We start from the raw sequence: 17,888 nt of genomic DNA, 5'->3' as shown, positions 1-17,888 counted from the left end.
CTTGAAAAAAAAATTGGTTTTAACTGATACACAAATCCAAGTAGGTAGGTAAAAGATTTCTTAACGTACAACAACAGAATAAAAGTAAAAGTGTTTATTTACAATATACATCCCGACAATCATCATCTGGACACGTTGGTCATCTTCAAACAAAACGGGGAATAAAGTGAAAAGTGTTCTGTTCATCAGTGACTCTGAACTCTGGTGAAGTTAATGCAGCGACCCTGCAGACGACAACAAACAATACAGTCAAATTTAAAAAAGTCAGTGACCAGAAATGTAATTTACGACTTATTTTAACAGAATATGACAGAAAATAACAAGCAAACAAGAGGTAATGCATGTTATGTGTTGATTTATCTGAATTAGCATTAATATAAGAAAGGGACACACTGGATATTTGGTATCTGCAGATATTTTTTTTACCTTGTCCTGATGTGTCGGCCTCATGATTGCCACTCTGTCGTACTGTCTTCTCAGTAACGCCAGCAACGCATCGAATCGCCCCTGAAGGTGAAATCAGGTCAAAAACAGGATGTCAAAATAAAGATAGAGATATAAAACATCACTTATTTCTACAGGTGTACAGTGTGAAGAAATCCATACACATCTGGTCTCACCTTGATGGGAGTGTACCACTTGGACTGTGGTGGGGGGCTGTACACTGGAGGAGGTCTTGGCGGGGGTCGGGGGATGATGGGCTCCTCCACGTCATCAGGCATGGTGACCACAGCATTTTTGGCTTTTTCTAGCCGGGACCCCTCCTCTGTGGACCCCATCTGTCCCCAACGCACCTATAGCAAGTACATGAGCGCAAATGTCATAGACACGTCTGATAATAAAACACAGACTCTATCTCCTCAATAACCAGTGTGGGTTTTATATATGATTATTGTGTCTGTATTTTTTTTTACCTCCATGCGTGTGATTCCTCCAGGACCTCGGACTCCGTAGTATGAAGCGTCCACTGTGGGCCACTTGTGTTTGGGTGAGGGATCGTCTTCCAGCTCCTTAAACAATAATGGTTCATTCAAGATAACTTCATAGTGAGCCTCAACAAGAAAAAGTTACTAACCCAGGGTGTTGTGAACCTTTTAAGCATATTCTATAAAAATGTGGACAGGCAACTATTTTTCCCATAATTTCATTTGTTCTATTTACTTGGAAACAAAATAATCAAAGAGAGAGGATTAAACAGAAACATGTTGTGGAGCACGTTCCCTTGATTAACATCTTTATCTGTCTTTCAGACACAGATGTTGTGTCTTTTCTTACATCAGCTTAACTTCACAGTGCAAACAAAAAAACTTGTTTTATTTTGAAACTTCTTTCCTTGTGTGTCTCTCTCGCTTTACTTCCTGCCTCTGCCCTGTCTCCCGCCCATGTGATTGTCTCTCACTGTCCTAATGTGTTTCACCTGCAGAGTTCAGTGGTCCTGCTGCCTCGCTCCAGTTTATAGTCTCTGTGTTTCCCTTTGTCTTTGTCAACTCATCTTTTTGCACCTTTGTCACCATCCCAAGTTTTTTTTCCTACATTTGGGTTCTTCTACCTTAACATTACACTCAAGATTTTTTTCACCATCCTCCATGCACCTCGATGTCGACCAAGTTGATGGAGTCAAAGCTTCCAACTTCCAACAGATACAGGAGATTTTTTTTTAAATGGTTATTGGTCTACTCACAATAACAGGAGGTGGAGGAGGGGGACGATCTGGGGGTGGGTCTCTGATCACCTGTAAGAAAAGTGGGGGGAAAAAATGCAAAGCTGAAAGAAGCACTATTAAAAAAATGTTTAAACTACTTCCTCAAATAACAACAGCACTGAATTATGGGTCGTAGGTTTCCACAAGGCCTGACTCAGAGTACTACAGATATAAATATAAATATATATATATATATGTAGAGGTACCACAGTGCAGCAGAGAGGCCAGAACCACCAGAGCAAACCCAGAGCGAGCAACAACAGCAGAGCCAACAGCAACCAGAACACCCAGGTCCCATCAGACTGCAGAAAACACACACAGACATCAACCACACAAGTCATAGGATTCATTCAATATTCTATTTATTCAATATTTGATTCTTTACTCCATTCAAACCTCCATCGAGTAATATGTGATGGATACTCACACATGTTGTGGCATAAATGGTGATGGGACTGGAGATGAAAGATTCTCCGTTGTTCAGACTAACCAGCACTTCAATGGATCTGGAATCATCACAGAAATAATCAGTGAATATAGCAGCATGAAAAGAAATATATACACCTAATATATATATATTTATACATGTATACGTGAACTGGAAAATTCATAGAAAAGCTCATCAAAGGAACATGTGCAGTATTATTCAACCTCTTTTGTATTTTCAGCCTCTTAATGAAGTTAAACAAGTTGAGTTGCACTTTATTCCCTGAGACCTCGTCAGCTTCCCTTTTAACCTTAAGAACCATTAGTGCCACATTGAAAAAAGGAAGTCAGTGTTATTCATTCTCTTATCTTATTCTAAACCCATTTCCTGGTTTTCCATTAAACTTACAATGTTTGTTTTTAACTATCGAGGCTCAACTCGGATGATATTTGATTCTGCTCCGTCTCTGAGAAAAGCTCAAACTGTGCATGAGTATTTCAGTACAGAGGGAGTGTGAGAGAGTGGGTGAGGGAAAGAGAGGACTGATAAAGAGAGAGAGAGAGAGAGCTGTTTGAAGTTGAATCAGCTTTGGCTCACGCTCTAAATGCCACGGAGATATTCTGGTCCCACTGGCTGCACTTCATCCAAAACGTGAAGCTGAACAGATTTCACTGTAAACATGTTTCTCTCTCACAGCAGATTTACACTTTCTAATTTCAACCCCAGGCCGAGCGGAGAAGTGTTGATACTATGGATCGAAACTTGCTTCACCTGCTTTTCTTTAACATTACAAATAAAGTATTTATTATTGAAGTGAGTTTTTTCTTGATGTGACACCATTGCTCATTAACCGCCCTTCTTCTAAAGTCGCTGCTGTCAGAGAAATACCAGTGTAGTGATGTTATACAATGATATCATGCTTATTACGTTTCACAACTGAACTTTCTTTCACAAATGGGCGTGTTTTTTCGGTTTGAAGACTTTGATAAATCTACAAATTATTGTGTGTGTGTGTGTGTGTGTGTGTGTGTGTGTGTGTGTGGACTTACTCTCCAACCTCCTGCAGAACAGGAGCTGGACACAGCAGATAACCGTCTCTAACAACGTTTGGCTTCTGGTCTACGAAGAAGAATTGGAAAGACACCAAGAAATATTATGATAAAATGAAAATATACAAACGTTACCAGCGATTCAATAGTAAATGATGATTAAAAACAGAACAATACGAACACTGTATGTGTCCACATCTGATTTAACGTACTACACGTTATGATCAAAATATGTTCAATATGTATCTTTATATGTATCTAGTACCCAAATATCACAACCAGGTTAAAATGTAAACAAGATCCAAAGCAGCAGAGCCGTGTTGAGAAGTGGAAAACATTTCAGCAGAAAAGATAAAAAAGTAAAGAAGATATGATGCGATACAGTCACATGTTATCTCATCATGTCCTCCCAGTAACACTGTCCCCTCCCCCCCCTCTATTGATCCATTAATAGACCAACCACACAGACAACATGTCCCTCCCCCTGCTCAGCCTCATAATGTCTCCTCTGTTCTCCGACAAGACACAGCCACTGTTTGTCCCTGGATGTTGTGACTCTGACTTTCCACTGCAGCTCAGAGATCATCTGCAACTATGATACACTTCCCAGATGATGTGAGACCCAAAGCTGCACCACCAGGCTTGAAACCAGTTAGTAGCTTTAACGTGTCTGACTGTTGCGTATGAGCGGATTGTGTCGTGCACTCACTGTACGTGTTTTGATTGACGGTGAGGACGCAGAGGACCTTGTCCGTCCTCCTGGATCCACTGAAGCCGCTGCCTCTGAGCACCACGTTGAAAGACTCTAGAAAACATTGGACACGTCACACAACTATGACACTGCTCTTACATTTCACCAGGAACAACATGAATCAACATTAATCAGCAGCGTTAAACTGAATATACGGTTATTGTGAAAACTAAGGCTACAAGAATGCAGCCATGCAAGTGTTGAGAATAAGTAATAAAGGTAAGTTAAGCAGTTCAACGTCAGCAGGCCTCGTGAAACCAGAGGAATTCTCTCTGTAACTAACTCACCGTTCACACACACACTCGATGGCTCTATTGTGAACACATCTGTACACGTCTGCTTCAGGATCTGTGTGGAGATACAGCTGGAGTGACACGTCTGTATTCACACTTGTAAGAATAATAATGTGCACGTTACGCGTGATGTGACCTCACAGAGTTGACGATGTCCTTGAGGGCGTGAAATCCAGACAGAACCGGGAAGACTTGTTCGGTGCTATCTGCTATTTCAGCAAGCTGGATAGAAAAATAACTTAAGTAACTTATTCCACAAACGTCTATCTCACGAACAATTCTCAGTGGTCATGGAGGCAGTGATGCTTTATATTGAACTGAATTAGAGAACTTTTAATTTGAAAAGTTGTGAACTTGGGTCTAAAGAGAGACAGACCTCGGAAAAAGCGCAGACATGTAATTTACAATAAGAAATTTCAGCAGTTAAGCAAATTGTTCAAACTTATATAAAAGCCACGAATGTGAACAGTTATAAAGCAAATTCAGTTTAATTTCACTTAAAACACAGACTATAAAATCTCCATTGCAGATAAACCAGATAGGATGAACACAGAGGTTTTCTAACCACTCTGCACTGCATAGACTGTTTAGGCAGGTTTAGAATGAGCACTGCACAAGTTAATCTACTTCCAAGATCCTCCTGCTGGTTTTGGTTCAGTGCTTCTGAATCATTTCGGTTTGTAGGAGATGTAAACTCGGATCAGTTGGCTGCAGCTTTCATCTCCTGCTTTAATGACGGCAGAACAGGAAGCTTGCCCGGCATTATTTAATTAGAGAGTGATGTAATTACTTCCTCCTCAGACCACAGAGTACGCTCCGACAGGAACAGGACAGGAGATCACTTGCACGTCGACTACCGAGGTCAAGAGTTTATTTTAAAGTCATGTACAGTTGATATGATTCTGCTGCAACAGCAAAACAAACAACACAAATGCAGTGAATGATCCAGGATAGGGTTTGCAGTATTATATTTCTCAGCACAAGCAATAACAGCTTTTTATTTTCTCTGAAAATGTTATTAAGAACAATTTATGACTGTGGAGAAGAATAAATATCACAAACACTGCAAACACTGAACCAAGGAGGTTGTGTTTTCACCCATGTCTATTGATTTGTTTGTTTATCAGCAGAATTACTGTGATGGGAAAGAATCTTGCAAATTTTGGCTTTGCGAGATATTCACCGATTACCCAGGATTCATGGATCTTGATGAAAAAGAAAAATACAGATATATACAGAGGATATCTATGAGTATGTGACATTTAGAGCAACTCAGTTCAATTTAAATCTACAATATGTAACTTCGGCCACTTGGGGTCTTTCATTCAAAACAACAAAAGACCTCTTTGATGACATTTGCGTTCTGGTCCTGCAAGAAAGCCACTGACGCACATTTGGTTTCATCCTTCAGTGTTGTCATTCCTTACACAATGCACGCTCCCTTACATCTGTATTCCTCGTTTATGCATAAACCTCATGCAGCGTAGATCATAAAGAAGAAATCTTTACTGCCCGCCTGCTGCTCCGTGAGGTCAAGGCGTGTAAATAAATCCGGCCCAAAAACAACAGCCCACAGTGGAAGTTCTGACCACAACCGAACACACGCTGACACAAACGCTCACACTGAGAGGTAGATAAAACCGCAGTGTTTACACAGCCAACAGTATCGGTAACACGGGGATGTGCTGTTTCTCACAGAGCTACATGGCAGAAACCAACAGAGTAAAGAGAGAAGAGTAAAAACATTCTCCTACCTGTTTGTGGTCAAAGTCCATGACCCCCACACAGTACACTCTGGCTCCAAACCCTCGGGCTATGTCGGCCTGAGAAGCATCACACAAAGAGACGAGAGTGAAGTTCTAGTGCTGGTCACAAACAGTAAAAGAAATCAAAATAGAAGAAGTGATAAATAACATTCTGCAAGTATTTTAGCTTATTGTAGGCAATTTGCTGTAAATTCAAGTCTGTACAATTTACAATAAAGGGTTGAGAGAGATGGATGTCGTCTGTTTCAGTTGATGCAACATGATACAAAAATCAACATGTCCACCCCTGAATCTTTTATTAGTGTGACGTAACTTGGTAAAACAAGTGGATGGAGAAGTATGTGCATGTGTCAGTGTGTTTGCTTTAACAACCACTGAGAATCACAGTGTTCCCAAACTACACACTCATTAATCATCCTTTTTCCTTTTATGTGTTGTACTTAAATGGAAACCAGTGTCACTATGTTATCTATTTATCTCCCTCACTTCTGTCTGTGTGTGTGTGTGTGTGTGTGTCTGCAGAGAAAGAGAGATACCTCCTGTACACTCAGTTCAAACGGGTAAACCTCCAGCTTGCCATCAGTGAGGATGATGATGATGGTGGACGATGGTGAAGTTTGCGCCTTCATCTGCTCCGACACCTGACGAGTGAAAGTTGGCAAAATATTCAGCGGAGTAAACTGCAAAAAACCCATCAGCTCACAAACAGCGGGACACATCAGTAGCTCTAAAAGAATGCAAGTGCACCGGGAATATAAATAACAATAAAAACAGCTTGGGGTTTAAACTTAGAGTAGGTTTTACAAACTATATTCTAAAACCAAAGCAAATCCAGTCACTTGATTGACATCTGAGTAATAAATGTGGTTCCTGCCTCTTTACATGAAGCGTACCTACCGCTTTCATGCCCTCGTGCATGTACGTTTCACCTGCAGGTTTGATTTGGCTCAGCTTCTTCAAACCCTCGTCTATTTCTGACCTTTGCAGCCGGATCACAAAACAGGGACAGAGCAGTTTGAATAAAAAAGGAAAAGAGACACATTACTGTACGATCTGTGCGGGGGGGGGGTTTCTGAAAGGAGGAGTTTGAAGTTTTAAAAATTCAGCACCTCACCTGTCTCCAGTCAGTGGAAGTATTACAACTGCTTTGGCTGAAAAGACGATGTAGGAAACCCTCATCCTGGGACTGAAACACATAAAACATATGAATCTTACCTACAGTTAACAAGTAAACGTACAAGGTCAAATCTTATGAATGGATGTGGGTGTGGAAACAAAAAAGATTTTGTTAAGTGCTGCAACATGTCGATTAGCTTTTGATTGAAGGGCGTTGACAACAAGACCCAGCAGAAACCCTGCAGAAGTGATATAAAGTGCAAATAACTGAAAAAACTGTAAGATATATGACTTAATGTCACTGTTTACTGTGACAAAGGATATGATGCCATGACATTAGTGCTTCAGCAGTATTTTGGTCCACTGAGGGAATTCAGTCTCCACCACATTCACGTTTATTTCCTTGCTCTGCTCGTCAGTCTGTAAATGTGGTCAACACCACCTTCAACATCTGGCTGGATGATTTACTCTCATATTTAGCAACGTGCAATTAAACCTAAAGATATCACACACACACACACACACACACACACACACACACACACACACACACACACACACACACATGCCCTACTTTTCTACTCACTACTACTGTTTGTATTGTAATTCAAAGAATATATACTTCTCGCTGTGTAAATACTCTGTGGTTCATGTGTTTAATGTGCCAGGCTTTTTATAGTAAAAAAATAAACCCTGAGGTGGAGAAGAGGGGGGGGGGCTTACGTACCTGACAAACCTGTGGGTGAGCTGCTCCGCAAATCCATAGATCTCGTCCCAGTGTTGGTACACGCTGCCGGACCTGCGAACACAGATGGTGAGAAATCAAACGCACACCGAAAGATTCAACATTTTAAAGTTCATCACGAACATTATAGTGAAACGACTTTAGTTTTTAAAATCTTATAATTTCTGTATGAGATGCAAAACTTTTGTTTTTGATCATTGCATTTATTATCAGAGCCGTTCTCACACAGAAGCATCCAAACAGAAAAATAATATTCATATAAAGAATGAGAGAATAGAGCCAGAATGGGTGTTGGTCTTATTTATTCTTATTTGTACTCGAACAACAATGAATTTATTCCGGTTATAATGTTGTATAGTCTGTTGAGAACCTTTTCACAGATATATTGCTATTGACTTTTATATTTGCTGATATGAAAACTTTTATTCAGCTTTAATTTTATAGAATCTATTTATTTATTTATGATTAAACTGTAAAATGTCAAACCTTGATTACATTTGTTTTATCTTAAGGGCTCAGTAATGACATCTTATAAATCAATTTACAAAGGTATTTATTGTTTAAAGATCTTATTGCCTAATATTATTGGTATTAATATTGCTGTCAGAACTTCTTTACCCTCAAATCTTTAATGGTTGGGGTCTACTGTTAACAGCACAAGCACCAGTCCAACACTTTAACACTAATGGTCAGAACAAGACAACTGTTAGTGCAGCAGCAGAGAGACGTGGTAAACTAAACACAGCCTTACATGGAGAGGACTGGATCCAACATTCTCTGCACCGAGGAAACAAATATTAACATGTTAATCTGGTTTATTCCACCACTCACCTGTCCAACACAAAATAAATATCGAAGGCTCCATCGCAGGAGGCATCGTCTTCACCCTGCAGCGACCAGTCCACCAACACACAAACACAAAGTAGGATCCTGCAACATGTCCATGTCACAGCCATAATCCATGTGTTTCATATCCACACAGAGTTTGTATTGAAAATATATGAAATGTCCTCAGCTCAGCTCAGAGTCCTTCATCCTCACAGCATCAGGCAGCAGCTCACATGGTCAACACTGTAATAATGTGAGTGTGTGTGTGTGTGTGTGTGTGTGTTTAGTGACAGCAGCAGACTGATGATAGAATAAACTGGGCAGGGCCCACAGCTGCTGCACAAACCTCTGTCAATACATCTGTAGTAACCATAGAGCTGGACTTCCTGCAGCTTCCTTCAAAATAAAGGATAGGCATAAATAATTCAAAATAAATGTCTTCTAATATTCATTAATGTGTTATATCCTTATCAAATATAAAAAACAATACAAAACAAAAAATCACATTATTATTTTGCTTTTATAGCCAAAAATGTATTTAATGTGTTGTCACTCAAAAAACTGTACAGTAAAGTTACATTTAAAATGTGAACTGACATTAAAGGTAAGTTTATTTGTGCAGCACATTTCAACAACAAGTCAATTCAAAGTGCTCTGCATAAAATACAGAAGGCATCATGACAAATTATAAAAGCAACATAAGCCACTATAAAAAAGCATTTAAAAAGAAATTAAGTGCAATGAGAAATAGAGTAAATCAGAATATGGTAAACATGAATATCTGTAATTTCATGTTATGTGTTTAGCCTTAAGTCATAAGAAAGACTTTATTTTTATGGCATTTTGCTTACTTTACATTGTCCTCCACTGTGTTTTGCTCGGTGATTTTATTTTGAAGGCCGATGCTCTCCCTGTTGCCTGTGACACATTAGACCTGATGTCTGTAGCACAGCAGTTGGCAGAAGGATGTGAATAGAGACTGACTGACATCAGAAACAATACAAAGAATGTCAGATCATGCAACTAAATATATGACCTGTAACTATTCCTGTATTGTTGATATAGATGTGAAGGCCACTGCTTTCCTTTAATAAGGAGATGGATCCCTGAAGAAGCTTCAGTGCTTTTAAATTTCAATGATGTTTCTAGATTGATCAGTAAATGGATCTTAAATCCTCCTCTCACACTGTTTGCCTGAAGTCGGTTTTCTCCTCTCAGGACAAACGAGTGCATCATGTTCCCAAAAATGTGTTGCAGATGGAACGCAAAGTTAAACAGGCAAACACAAAGCCCTCTGTACGTTACAGTAATTTTCTCCATCTGGATGGTTGTGATCCAGAAGTTAATCCTGCTCCTTTGTCTCAAGAGAAACAATCGGGAAGGTCTGGACAGTGTGACATGAATTTATTTTTGATTCTTCCAAACATGTTTGGAAGATCACCAGTCTGAGACGTCTAAACCCTCCAGGAGTCTGTGTGTGTTGAGGAGCTGTAATTACACGTTTCATTGTGCTGCAGCAAGAATAGAAAGCACTGGCTGTCTGTGGATGAGGTCATGACAACAAACAATCCAAATAATCACATACCACAGTCAGTGTGTCAGCAAACGACTTCTCTTCTGTTGACTCTTGTGGGATCGCCCTCAGATATTTCATGCATGTGTATCATGTATCACTTTTATTTGAGGGTGTAGTTGGACTAGCGGACGAGGATTTCATGTCCCCTCCAAATGATCAAATCAATCTTTCCTCTCTATTCTGATAAATAAAAAAAGCTTTTCAGCCCCTGAGCCCCAGAGTAACTGTGCCAGAAACATTCAACCCCTCCTCATAACAAAGAATATTTATCTAAGTGAGTTCATAAAAATGAATCACCTACGTGCACATGTCACAATATTTCCTGTGACCTACTGTCATAATAATAATCTGTCATAATCATAGACTAAAAAAAACTTCCTGAAGAGACACATCAGAAAGCAGATGATTATTTACATCATTTTATTATAAATTTAACTTCATTTTTAACTTTTGGAACAATTGAAATTTAAAATTCAGCACTGTGCGACCTTCCTTCCGCAGGTTTTAAGTCAGCTGCCCCCTGTGGTTTTTAATATTTTTATGGTTTAATTCTTCCTATCAGGCACTTTGTGGTGTTATTAAGATAAAGATAAAGTTTTATTATTGTTCGGTTTAATATCTTTACAGACCCAAAGACATTTTAAAACCAGTAGGTGGCAGTAAAGCACTGTTTAAATGTCGCCACAGCCTCGACAGGAGAAGAAGACAGGTTTGCGGCTGTTTGTGTTAAAACCTGAATTTGTCTGAAATCACAGATTTTTAACTTCATGTTCGCGAACTGACCGCTCGGACATGGACCAGGTGCCCGAACAGGGACGTCGGCGGTCGGGCTGCGACTGACGGTGAGAGCTGTGACCCAGTTTCCATCAGACCGAGCCGAAGTGAAAACAATGTCAGGGTCAGCGAGCGGCGCTAGCTAGCTGCAGGTTAGCTTGCTGTTAGCTTTGCTCCACAACAACACACGCGTCTGAGGCACAGGTGATCTGTCTGTTGTGTCTGTGGTGGTGTCTTTTAAAGGTTTGATCCCACAGCCACAGAGAGGTGAGGGTTCTACGTGAGGGTGAAGGGCAGGAAGCAGCAGCAGCAGCAGCTGGTGGTGTTGTAGACACATGTGGCGGCTACATCTCACATCTGTCTTCTGTTGAGCTGCTGCACCATCATGTCAGTGTGGAGACTTGGAAATGTGCTGCTGCCTCACACCGACCTGTTTTTAACCTTCTTTCCATCTCTCCAAACTTCCGCAGCCCTGAACTTCCCACCTCCTGCCCTGGACCAGAGGAGCTGAGGACAAGATGCTGCTGAAGATGCCCCAGAAGCTGCTGAGGACGGCCCACTACATAGAGCTGGGCAGCTATCAGCACTGGCCCGTGCTGATTCCCCAGAGCATTCGACTGTACACCTTTGAGCAAGTGCCCCTCTTCCTCAAAGAGAACCCCTACATCACTGACGGATACAGGGCTCACCTGCCCTCCAAGCTCTGCCTGAGGAGGTGAAGAGTTATTGTACACACCAACATCCTGCTCATGAAACCACATTTAAATGATTTGTGTGTGGATCTGCACCAAATTGCTCACACTCCCCTAAATATGCCTCATTTTCATCTCATCAGGATGCATGAATTATTCTCTGAGAAATGCATTGGCTTCTTTACTGACCTATACAGCATCCTTCCTTTAGGTTTCTCGGGGTAGTTTTTGAGTAATCCTGCTCAATGTCAGAGAAAGAAACAAATAATAAATATACAAACATAGTGATTGTTGACACTGTGCTTGTTCCTTTTTGTTTGTGTACAAAGTTAGATTTTGTCTCGCGTGTACATTTTTATATCTTCTTGTCCGTTGCAGTATTTTCATGATGTCCAATGAGACGGTGAATATCTGGAGCCACCTGCTCGGCTTCCTCCTCTTCTTCTCTCTGGGCGTCAATGACGTCTCCTCGACCCTTCCAGCCTCTGGAGCCAACAGAGAAGACTACGTCATCTACGCCATAGGGCTGTTCTGCTTCCAGGTGAAAGTATATTTGTCTGCATATGTACATGTTTGTGGTTATTTGTTTTAACTATAATGCTACTTTTGTTATTAGGTTGGCTTCAAACGTAAAGAAATGACCTCATCGTACCTCTCCCAGAGACATTACTCACAAGAAGAATTTACAGTTGACTGAAACGTTCTATTGGGTTTGCCCAACTGCTTTGTCACGTACATGTTTATTTCCTGCCACAGGTGCTTTCATTTCACCTCCAGCTGCTCAGGTGTGTAACCTGTTGTACAGGTAGTGAATGAAAAATGCAGCAGTCTAAATGGTAGTGTTGTCCAAAGTCCCCACCGGCAGCTGGTGAACAGATGAATGTAGAGACCGTGTTAAGTGTTGCGGTGCGGCTGTTCAACGTTTGTATTGTAGGTTGTGTAGCAGCTAATAATGGAGAAGGAATGTTGTTGATATAGTAAATGAATAAACGAGACGTCGGTGTGAATCCCTCTTATAGAAAGTCTGTTTTGTAGTTTCTGTTCTCCTCTCACCGTCCTCCTATAAACCCATTATCTGTCCACATAAGTACACGTTAGCACAAGCCATGTTATAATGGCATCCATAAAAGGAGGATTAATTAGTGATGTATGTTACGTTAACAGTGTGTTTTCCTCCCAGGTGTGCATGTTGTGTTCAGTGGGATATCACCTGTTTTCCTGCCACCGATCGGAGAAGACGTGCCGTCGCTGGCTGGCATTAGACTATGCAGGCATCTCCGTTGGCATCTTGGGCTGTTACGTACCTGGGATCTTCTACGCTTTCTACTGTAATGCTGTAGGTGTGAATACTTGTAGGAATAGCATGTAGGCCTTTAAATGTGTCACAACTGTTAAATATCTTTTAGATCCGACTGGAAAATGATCTGAACCAGAATTCTCACCATTAGATTGTTCTTCTGTTTCTTAAGATTTCTTGTGTGCTCTGATGGCTGTGATTTTATTGTGAATAATCTCTTTTGTTTCCTGTCTGGCAGTTTTGGCGACAGGTCTACCTGCTGACTGTACTCTCCCTGATCCTCGCCGTCTTCTGCGCTCAAGTCCACCCTCGTTATCTCAGCAACGACTGGCGACGCATACGTACGATGATCTTCTGCTGCGTGGCCGGCATCAGTGTGATTCCCGCCTGTCACTGGGTCTGGCTCAACGGAGGATTCTCCTGTGATGTTGTACAGGTCAGGAAATATAGGTTATGGGTTTCATTATTGCTGTCATTTGACCCTACTCTGCTGATTTTTCCACGTAGATGATTTCACTGTAGATGATTTACTCTCCTGACCTGGATGTTTAGTCACCCAAATACTGTTTTTGTTGTTTTATGTGCAGCTGTTCCTGCCTCGTGTGATAGTGATGTACCTGATCGCTGGATCTGCCTTCCTGTTCTACGTCACCAAAATCCCGGAACGCTATTTTCCTGGTGAGTCTTTAATCAAACCAACTGAGAGAGACGAGAAAAGTTCAGTCAGAGCGACGAAGGCTGTTGCTCTGTCTTTAGTTTAGATGCAGTTCAAAGTTTAATGTGTAGTTATATGGTTGAGCTGCTCAGAACGAAAATCACATGATCGGATTTGTCCTCAGAGGCTGTGACTTCGTGTCTGCATCTGTAGTTACTCGCCTCATTGTTGCTGTGTCTCAACACCACTAGAGGTCATTGCATCAGAGGAACTGTAGCAGAGGAATCAGAGGGTTTGAGGTAGAAAGATCTAAATTCAGGGCAGATTTCTACTCAGCCATTAGTATTTACTGATAATGAAGTGTGAACCTCAGTTAGAATGAATCTCTCCGGCGTCATTGGCTATTTTTGGACACTTTGACAAAACAAAAAACAAAATACATGCAGTTTTTGAGCATGTTTTAAAAACACATCTCCTCTCACAGGCCAGCTGAACTACCTGGGAGCCAGCCACCAGGTGTGGCACATACTGGTGGTTGTGATGTTTTACTGGTGGCACCAGACGGCCGTGCACATCATGCAGTTCAGGCACAGTGAGCCCTGCCCGACCCGCAGCAGCTAAGTGAAAACTGATCGAACAGTGATGTTTTAAAGAATGATCGATTGTAGACAAACAAGCAATTCAACTAACAACGTTAATATCAAAAACCAATTAAAGCAGCCGTTGGTTAGAAGTTACTACCCAAAGGTTGATCAACCACTAAGACCCTGAGAGTGTGACAGTACTGAGGCACTATTAACTTTCACTTTCAACAGTTGCAATCAGCTAACAGGTGACTTAAGTTATCCTAACAAAAGTGTAATAGACCAGAGTGAGTACTGGTTGTGCCAAGTTCAGACTACAGGACTTTCAAAGTCATCAGATCACTGTGCAGTTCACACGACTTGCTGCCCTGTGATCGTAGTGTGAACTAGGCAGAAACAGTTCTGGGCTGCTGGCTCGTACGTGAGGCTGCTGCACCACAAAGATCCTCCCTGACAATATAGAGTGCAACCGCTGGTGTTGCAATGTAACCATTAGATCAATGCATGACGTGGGAGTTTTTATTTATCTCTTGAAACAAACTGAGCTTTGGTGGTTTTGTAGATTATCATTATCCATTAGTTGGTTTGAATTGTGATTTTTACTTCAGGAAACATTTTGGCCTCATGTGTGAACAGTGACTGTTGCCTATGATTTTAGTTTATCTACCGTTTTGTGTGAGATTAGTTAGTTTGCGTGGAACGTCTGAATAAAAGGTGGAGAGCACTGAAAAGAACATGACTACTGGAAATTCACCATTTTGAACAAAGTCTGAACCATTTGAAGCTTTGGAACAAATAGTTAAAGGTCAGTAGAGAATCAGCCGAACAGCCACATATCATATCGGCTATGGGCATAATCGTAAATCACCTGTAGTGGTTATCACACCTGACGTTCTTCTGTCATAAACTCCACCATAAATACTGTGTGTGGAAAATGTTCATCTACTTGATTCTTACGTTTAAATACTGCCAGTGTTTAGTTATCGAGGAAACGCAATACAGTTCCATATTTTAATATTTAGTGGAGCCCGACTGACATGGATTTTTAAGGACCAATACCGATAATGGTTTTAACATTTTTCAATTGTTTTAAAAATGTCATTATCGAACCCTCTTGACAAAGAAATATAATTGAGGTTTGATATACAACCGTTCAACCACAAACTTCATTCTGAATAATAACACCCATACAAACAAATATAATTATAGAAATATTACTTTTACGTAAAAGGTAAACATAAATGCAAATCTTTTCTGCATTGTTCATTCTACAAAATGAAACTTTTCACATAGACAAACATAAATACTGACACCTGTATGTCTGTAAAAAGCTCCTAACAGCTAAACGATAAATCGGTCGGGCTCTAATGTTTAATTTTTTTATTTCCATAGTTTTTGTCGTGTTTGTAAATCATTTGCCTTATACAGTAACTGTACTGTATACACACTGTTACAATCTGTGTTTGGTCAAGACATGAATATAATCCAGAACAAAAATGATCAAACTCAGATATCTTCTTTCCTGTTACACACGGCCAGTATGTGTTTTATGTCTTCATAGTGAGATTTAATGTGAAATGATGAAATTCAGGATGGCGACACTTATTGCTGGAAAATGCAGCGAACATGCAGGTGCTGAAAGAAGTGACTTTATTTTGCCTTCTTTTTTTTTGTGGGTTTTTTTTGGGCCGCCTGATGATCACAAACTGCTTGATCTCTCTCGTGAATGAACCTTTGAATGTTTTATTTTTGCCTCATGTGTGTTTCGGCGCTGACTTAAAGAGATGTATGATATTTATCTCAGTGCCTCTTTGAAAATATATTTTTTAAATATTCCAAATGAATAAAGAATGCTGGGAAATCATTTATTAGTGAGTTTGTTTTCTGATAACTTGTTGAACCATTCACTGCATTTAAAGATGGACGACATGACGGCTCTGCAAAATGGAAGCCACAGCATCTTGATTGCCCCCAGGAGATATTTGGAAACCACATCTACTTGTCGTGCCCAACATGTTTATCTAGGTTTAACCAGAACTTTAATATTTCCCTGAACTGAACCAGAGCACATCTGAAGCCTAAAGCGAACCACAGACACAACAGTCATGTGCTCTCTCTGTGTGTGTGTGTGTGTGTGTGTGTGTGTGTGTGTGTGTGTGTGTGTGTGTGTGTGTGTGTGTGTGTGTGTGTGTGTGTGTGTGTGTGTGTGTGTGTGTGTGTGTGTGTGTGTGTGTGTGTGTGTGTCTCTGTTTGGCTCTGATGACTCTTTATTTATACAGACCGGAGTCAGATGACATCACACTCTCTGTGCACTAGTTTTCCCTGTGTGGCCTAAACCAGTGCATATACAGTATTTGTGTCCATGTAACCACTGTTAGTGATGAGGACACACTCACTGAACGCAGATTAAAGCTGTCAGCAAACCCAGTTACTTTAGTTTAGTGTTTCTTATTATGGATTCATATTATAAGTCAAACATGGTGGTTTTTAAATCGTCCTTGTTAGCCTGCTGCCCTTATTCCACAGACAGGAGGGAAATAACCGTCCCCCGGGAGAAAGACAGATGCAAACAGCTGTGAACAGCTGTTTCAACGCGCCTCCCCCTCCTGCTGATGTTGAGTAATTATTGTGACTATGCTGAAAGTTACATGTAAATAAACACAGCTTTGTTTGTGATGACAATTCAGTCGTGAAAAACTTTCAGTACAACTACATGCTGCTGTCAACTTTAACACAGTTCTATTTCCAGTGGTGTGGAACTGCTGTTTGACTTTCTTCATTTAACCACAGCATCAGGCTGCTGCTGACAGAGCAGTCTGGAATATGTTCTGTTCAATGATTCACGTAAATAATAATTGTTGTAAGTTACATGGTTGTGGAAGACAGGGGCCTTCTGATGACTCAGCACATTAGAGGCCTCATCGCATGCTCACTTTGACAACCTCTGTTTCTCTTCTCTATTGTGGATATTGTTTATGTCAGCTCCTTCAGATGCATTTAACTTGGGCAACAAATTTAATTATGATTTAATTCCTATCATCAGTCACTGTCATCTTCTGTGGTTTTTGAAAAATGATAATTATGTCAGAACATTATAAACCATCTCCTCATGTGATAATGAATAGTTTTATGTCAAGTGATGACAGATGATTGGCTCTTCTAAACAGGCTGTGAATCCTTTAATCTTACTGGTGAAACTTTACCGACTTCTTTCCTACAAGATGAAAACTTTTTAACAGTGTAACTTATATGAAATCTTATGATGGGGAATCACGTCTGATTAATAAGTGCTGATATGTTGGAAACTGTATTTGGACCATGTTTTATCTTTACCTTTGAGCTACCAGCACCAAAAGTTAATCATCTAGAGACTCTTCCATGTTATATTCTCACCAAGACCTCTGAAAATTCACACATGGTGTGAAAAACAAAACCCTACTCGCACAGCTATGACATACATTTTAGTCGTGAATCACGGATGACTTACCACTTTCTCATGTGTTAACTTATTCAATCATTAACAGTCTAGGTTGAGACGAACATTTCACTCTCTCCATGTTTACAGTTAATAAGTAAATCGAGGGCAGGTGAAATTAGGTAAAACACACCCTGCTGCAGTGCTGTCTGTTAAAA

General features: G+C 40.5%; 2 protein-coding genes across 5 annotated transcripts; one reads left to right on the top strand and one right to left on the bottom strand.

Annotated features, from left to right (window-relative positions):
* Nucleotides 1–79: 79 nt before the first annotated feature.
* Nucleotides 80–8,979, bottom strand: antxr2b (ANTXR cell adhesion molecule 2b). Of its 2 annotated transcripts, XM_069513851.1 has the most exons (17): nt 8,681–8,979; nt 7,832–7,903; nt 7,103–7,174; nt 6,886–6,967; nt 6,525–6,629; nt 5,977–6,045; nt 4,364–4,444; nt 4,217–4,277; nt 3,888–3,983; nt 3,179–3,248; nt 2,130–2,208; nt 1,909–2,004; nt 1,682–1,732; nt 915–1,010; nt 621–794; nt 427–507; nt 80–224 (listed from the first exon to the last, which is right to left on the bottom strand). In XM_069513851.1, exons 1-17 carry the CDS (start codon nt 8,803–8,805, stop codon nt 186–188), a joined length of 1,449 nt encoding a protein of 482 aa, XP_069369952.1. In that variant the 5' UTR covers nt 8,806–8,979; the 3' UTR covers nt 80–185. The 2 variants fall into 2 exon arrangements, with proteins under 2 accessions (XP_069369952.1, XP_069369953.1); XM_069513852.1 differs by lacking the exon at nt 1,909–2,004.
* Nucleotides 8,980–10,919: 1,940 nt separating this feature from the next.
* LOC109626578 (progestin and adipoQ receptor family member 3-like) lies at nt 10,920–16,119 on the top strand. 3 transcript variants are annotated; one of them, XM_020082648.2, is made up of 7 exons: nt 10,920–11,231; nt 11,498–11,742; nt 12,098–12,260; nt 12,900–13,055; nt 13,255–13,452; nt 13,604–13,694; nt 14,156–16,119. In XM_020082648.2, exons 2-7 carry the CDS (start codon nt 11,546–11,548, stop codon nt 14,290–14,292), a joined length of 942 nt encoding a protein of 313 aa, XP_019938207.2. In that variant the 5' UTR covers nt 10,920–11,231; nt 11,498–11,545; the 3' UTR covers nt 14,293–16,119. The 3 variants fall into 3 exon arrangements, with proteins under 3 accessions (XP_019938207.2, XP_019938205.2, XP_019938206.2); XM_020082646.2 differs by having other exon boundaries at nt 10,923–11,095; XM_020082647.2 differs by having other exon boundaries at nt 10,937–11,179.
* The last annotated feature ends 1,769 nt before the right edge of the window (nt 16,120–17,888 follow it).

Source organism: Paralichthys olivaceus, chromosome 18, assembly GCF_024713975.1.
Source record: "Paralichthys olivaceus isolate ysfri-2021 chromosome 18, ASM2471397v2, whole genome shotgun sequence".
Lineage (NCBI taxonomy): Eukaryota > Metazoa > Chordata > Actinopteri > Pleuronectiformes > Paralichthyidae > Paralichthys > Paralichthys olivaceus.
Note: the sequence above shows the minus strand (reverse complement) of the source record. Positions and strands in the feature narration are given on the sequence as shown.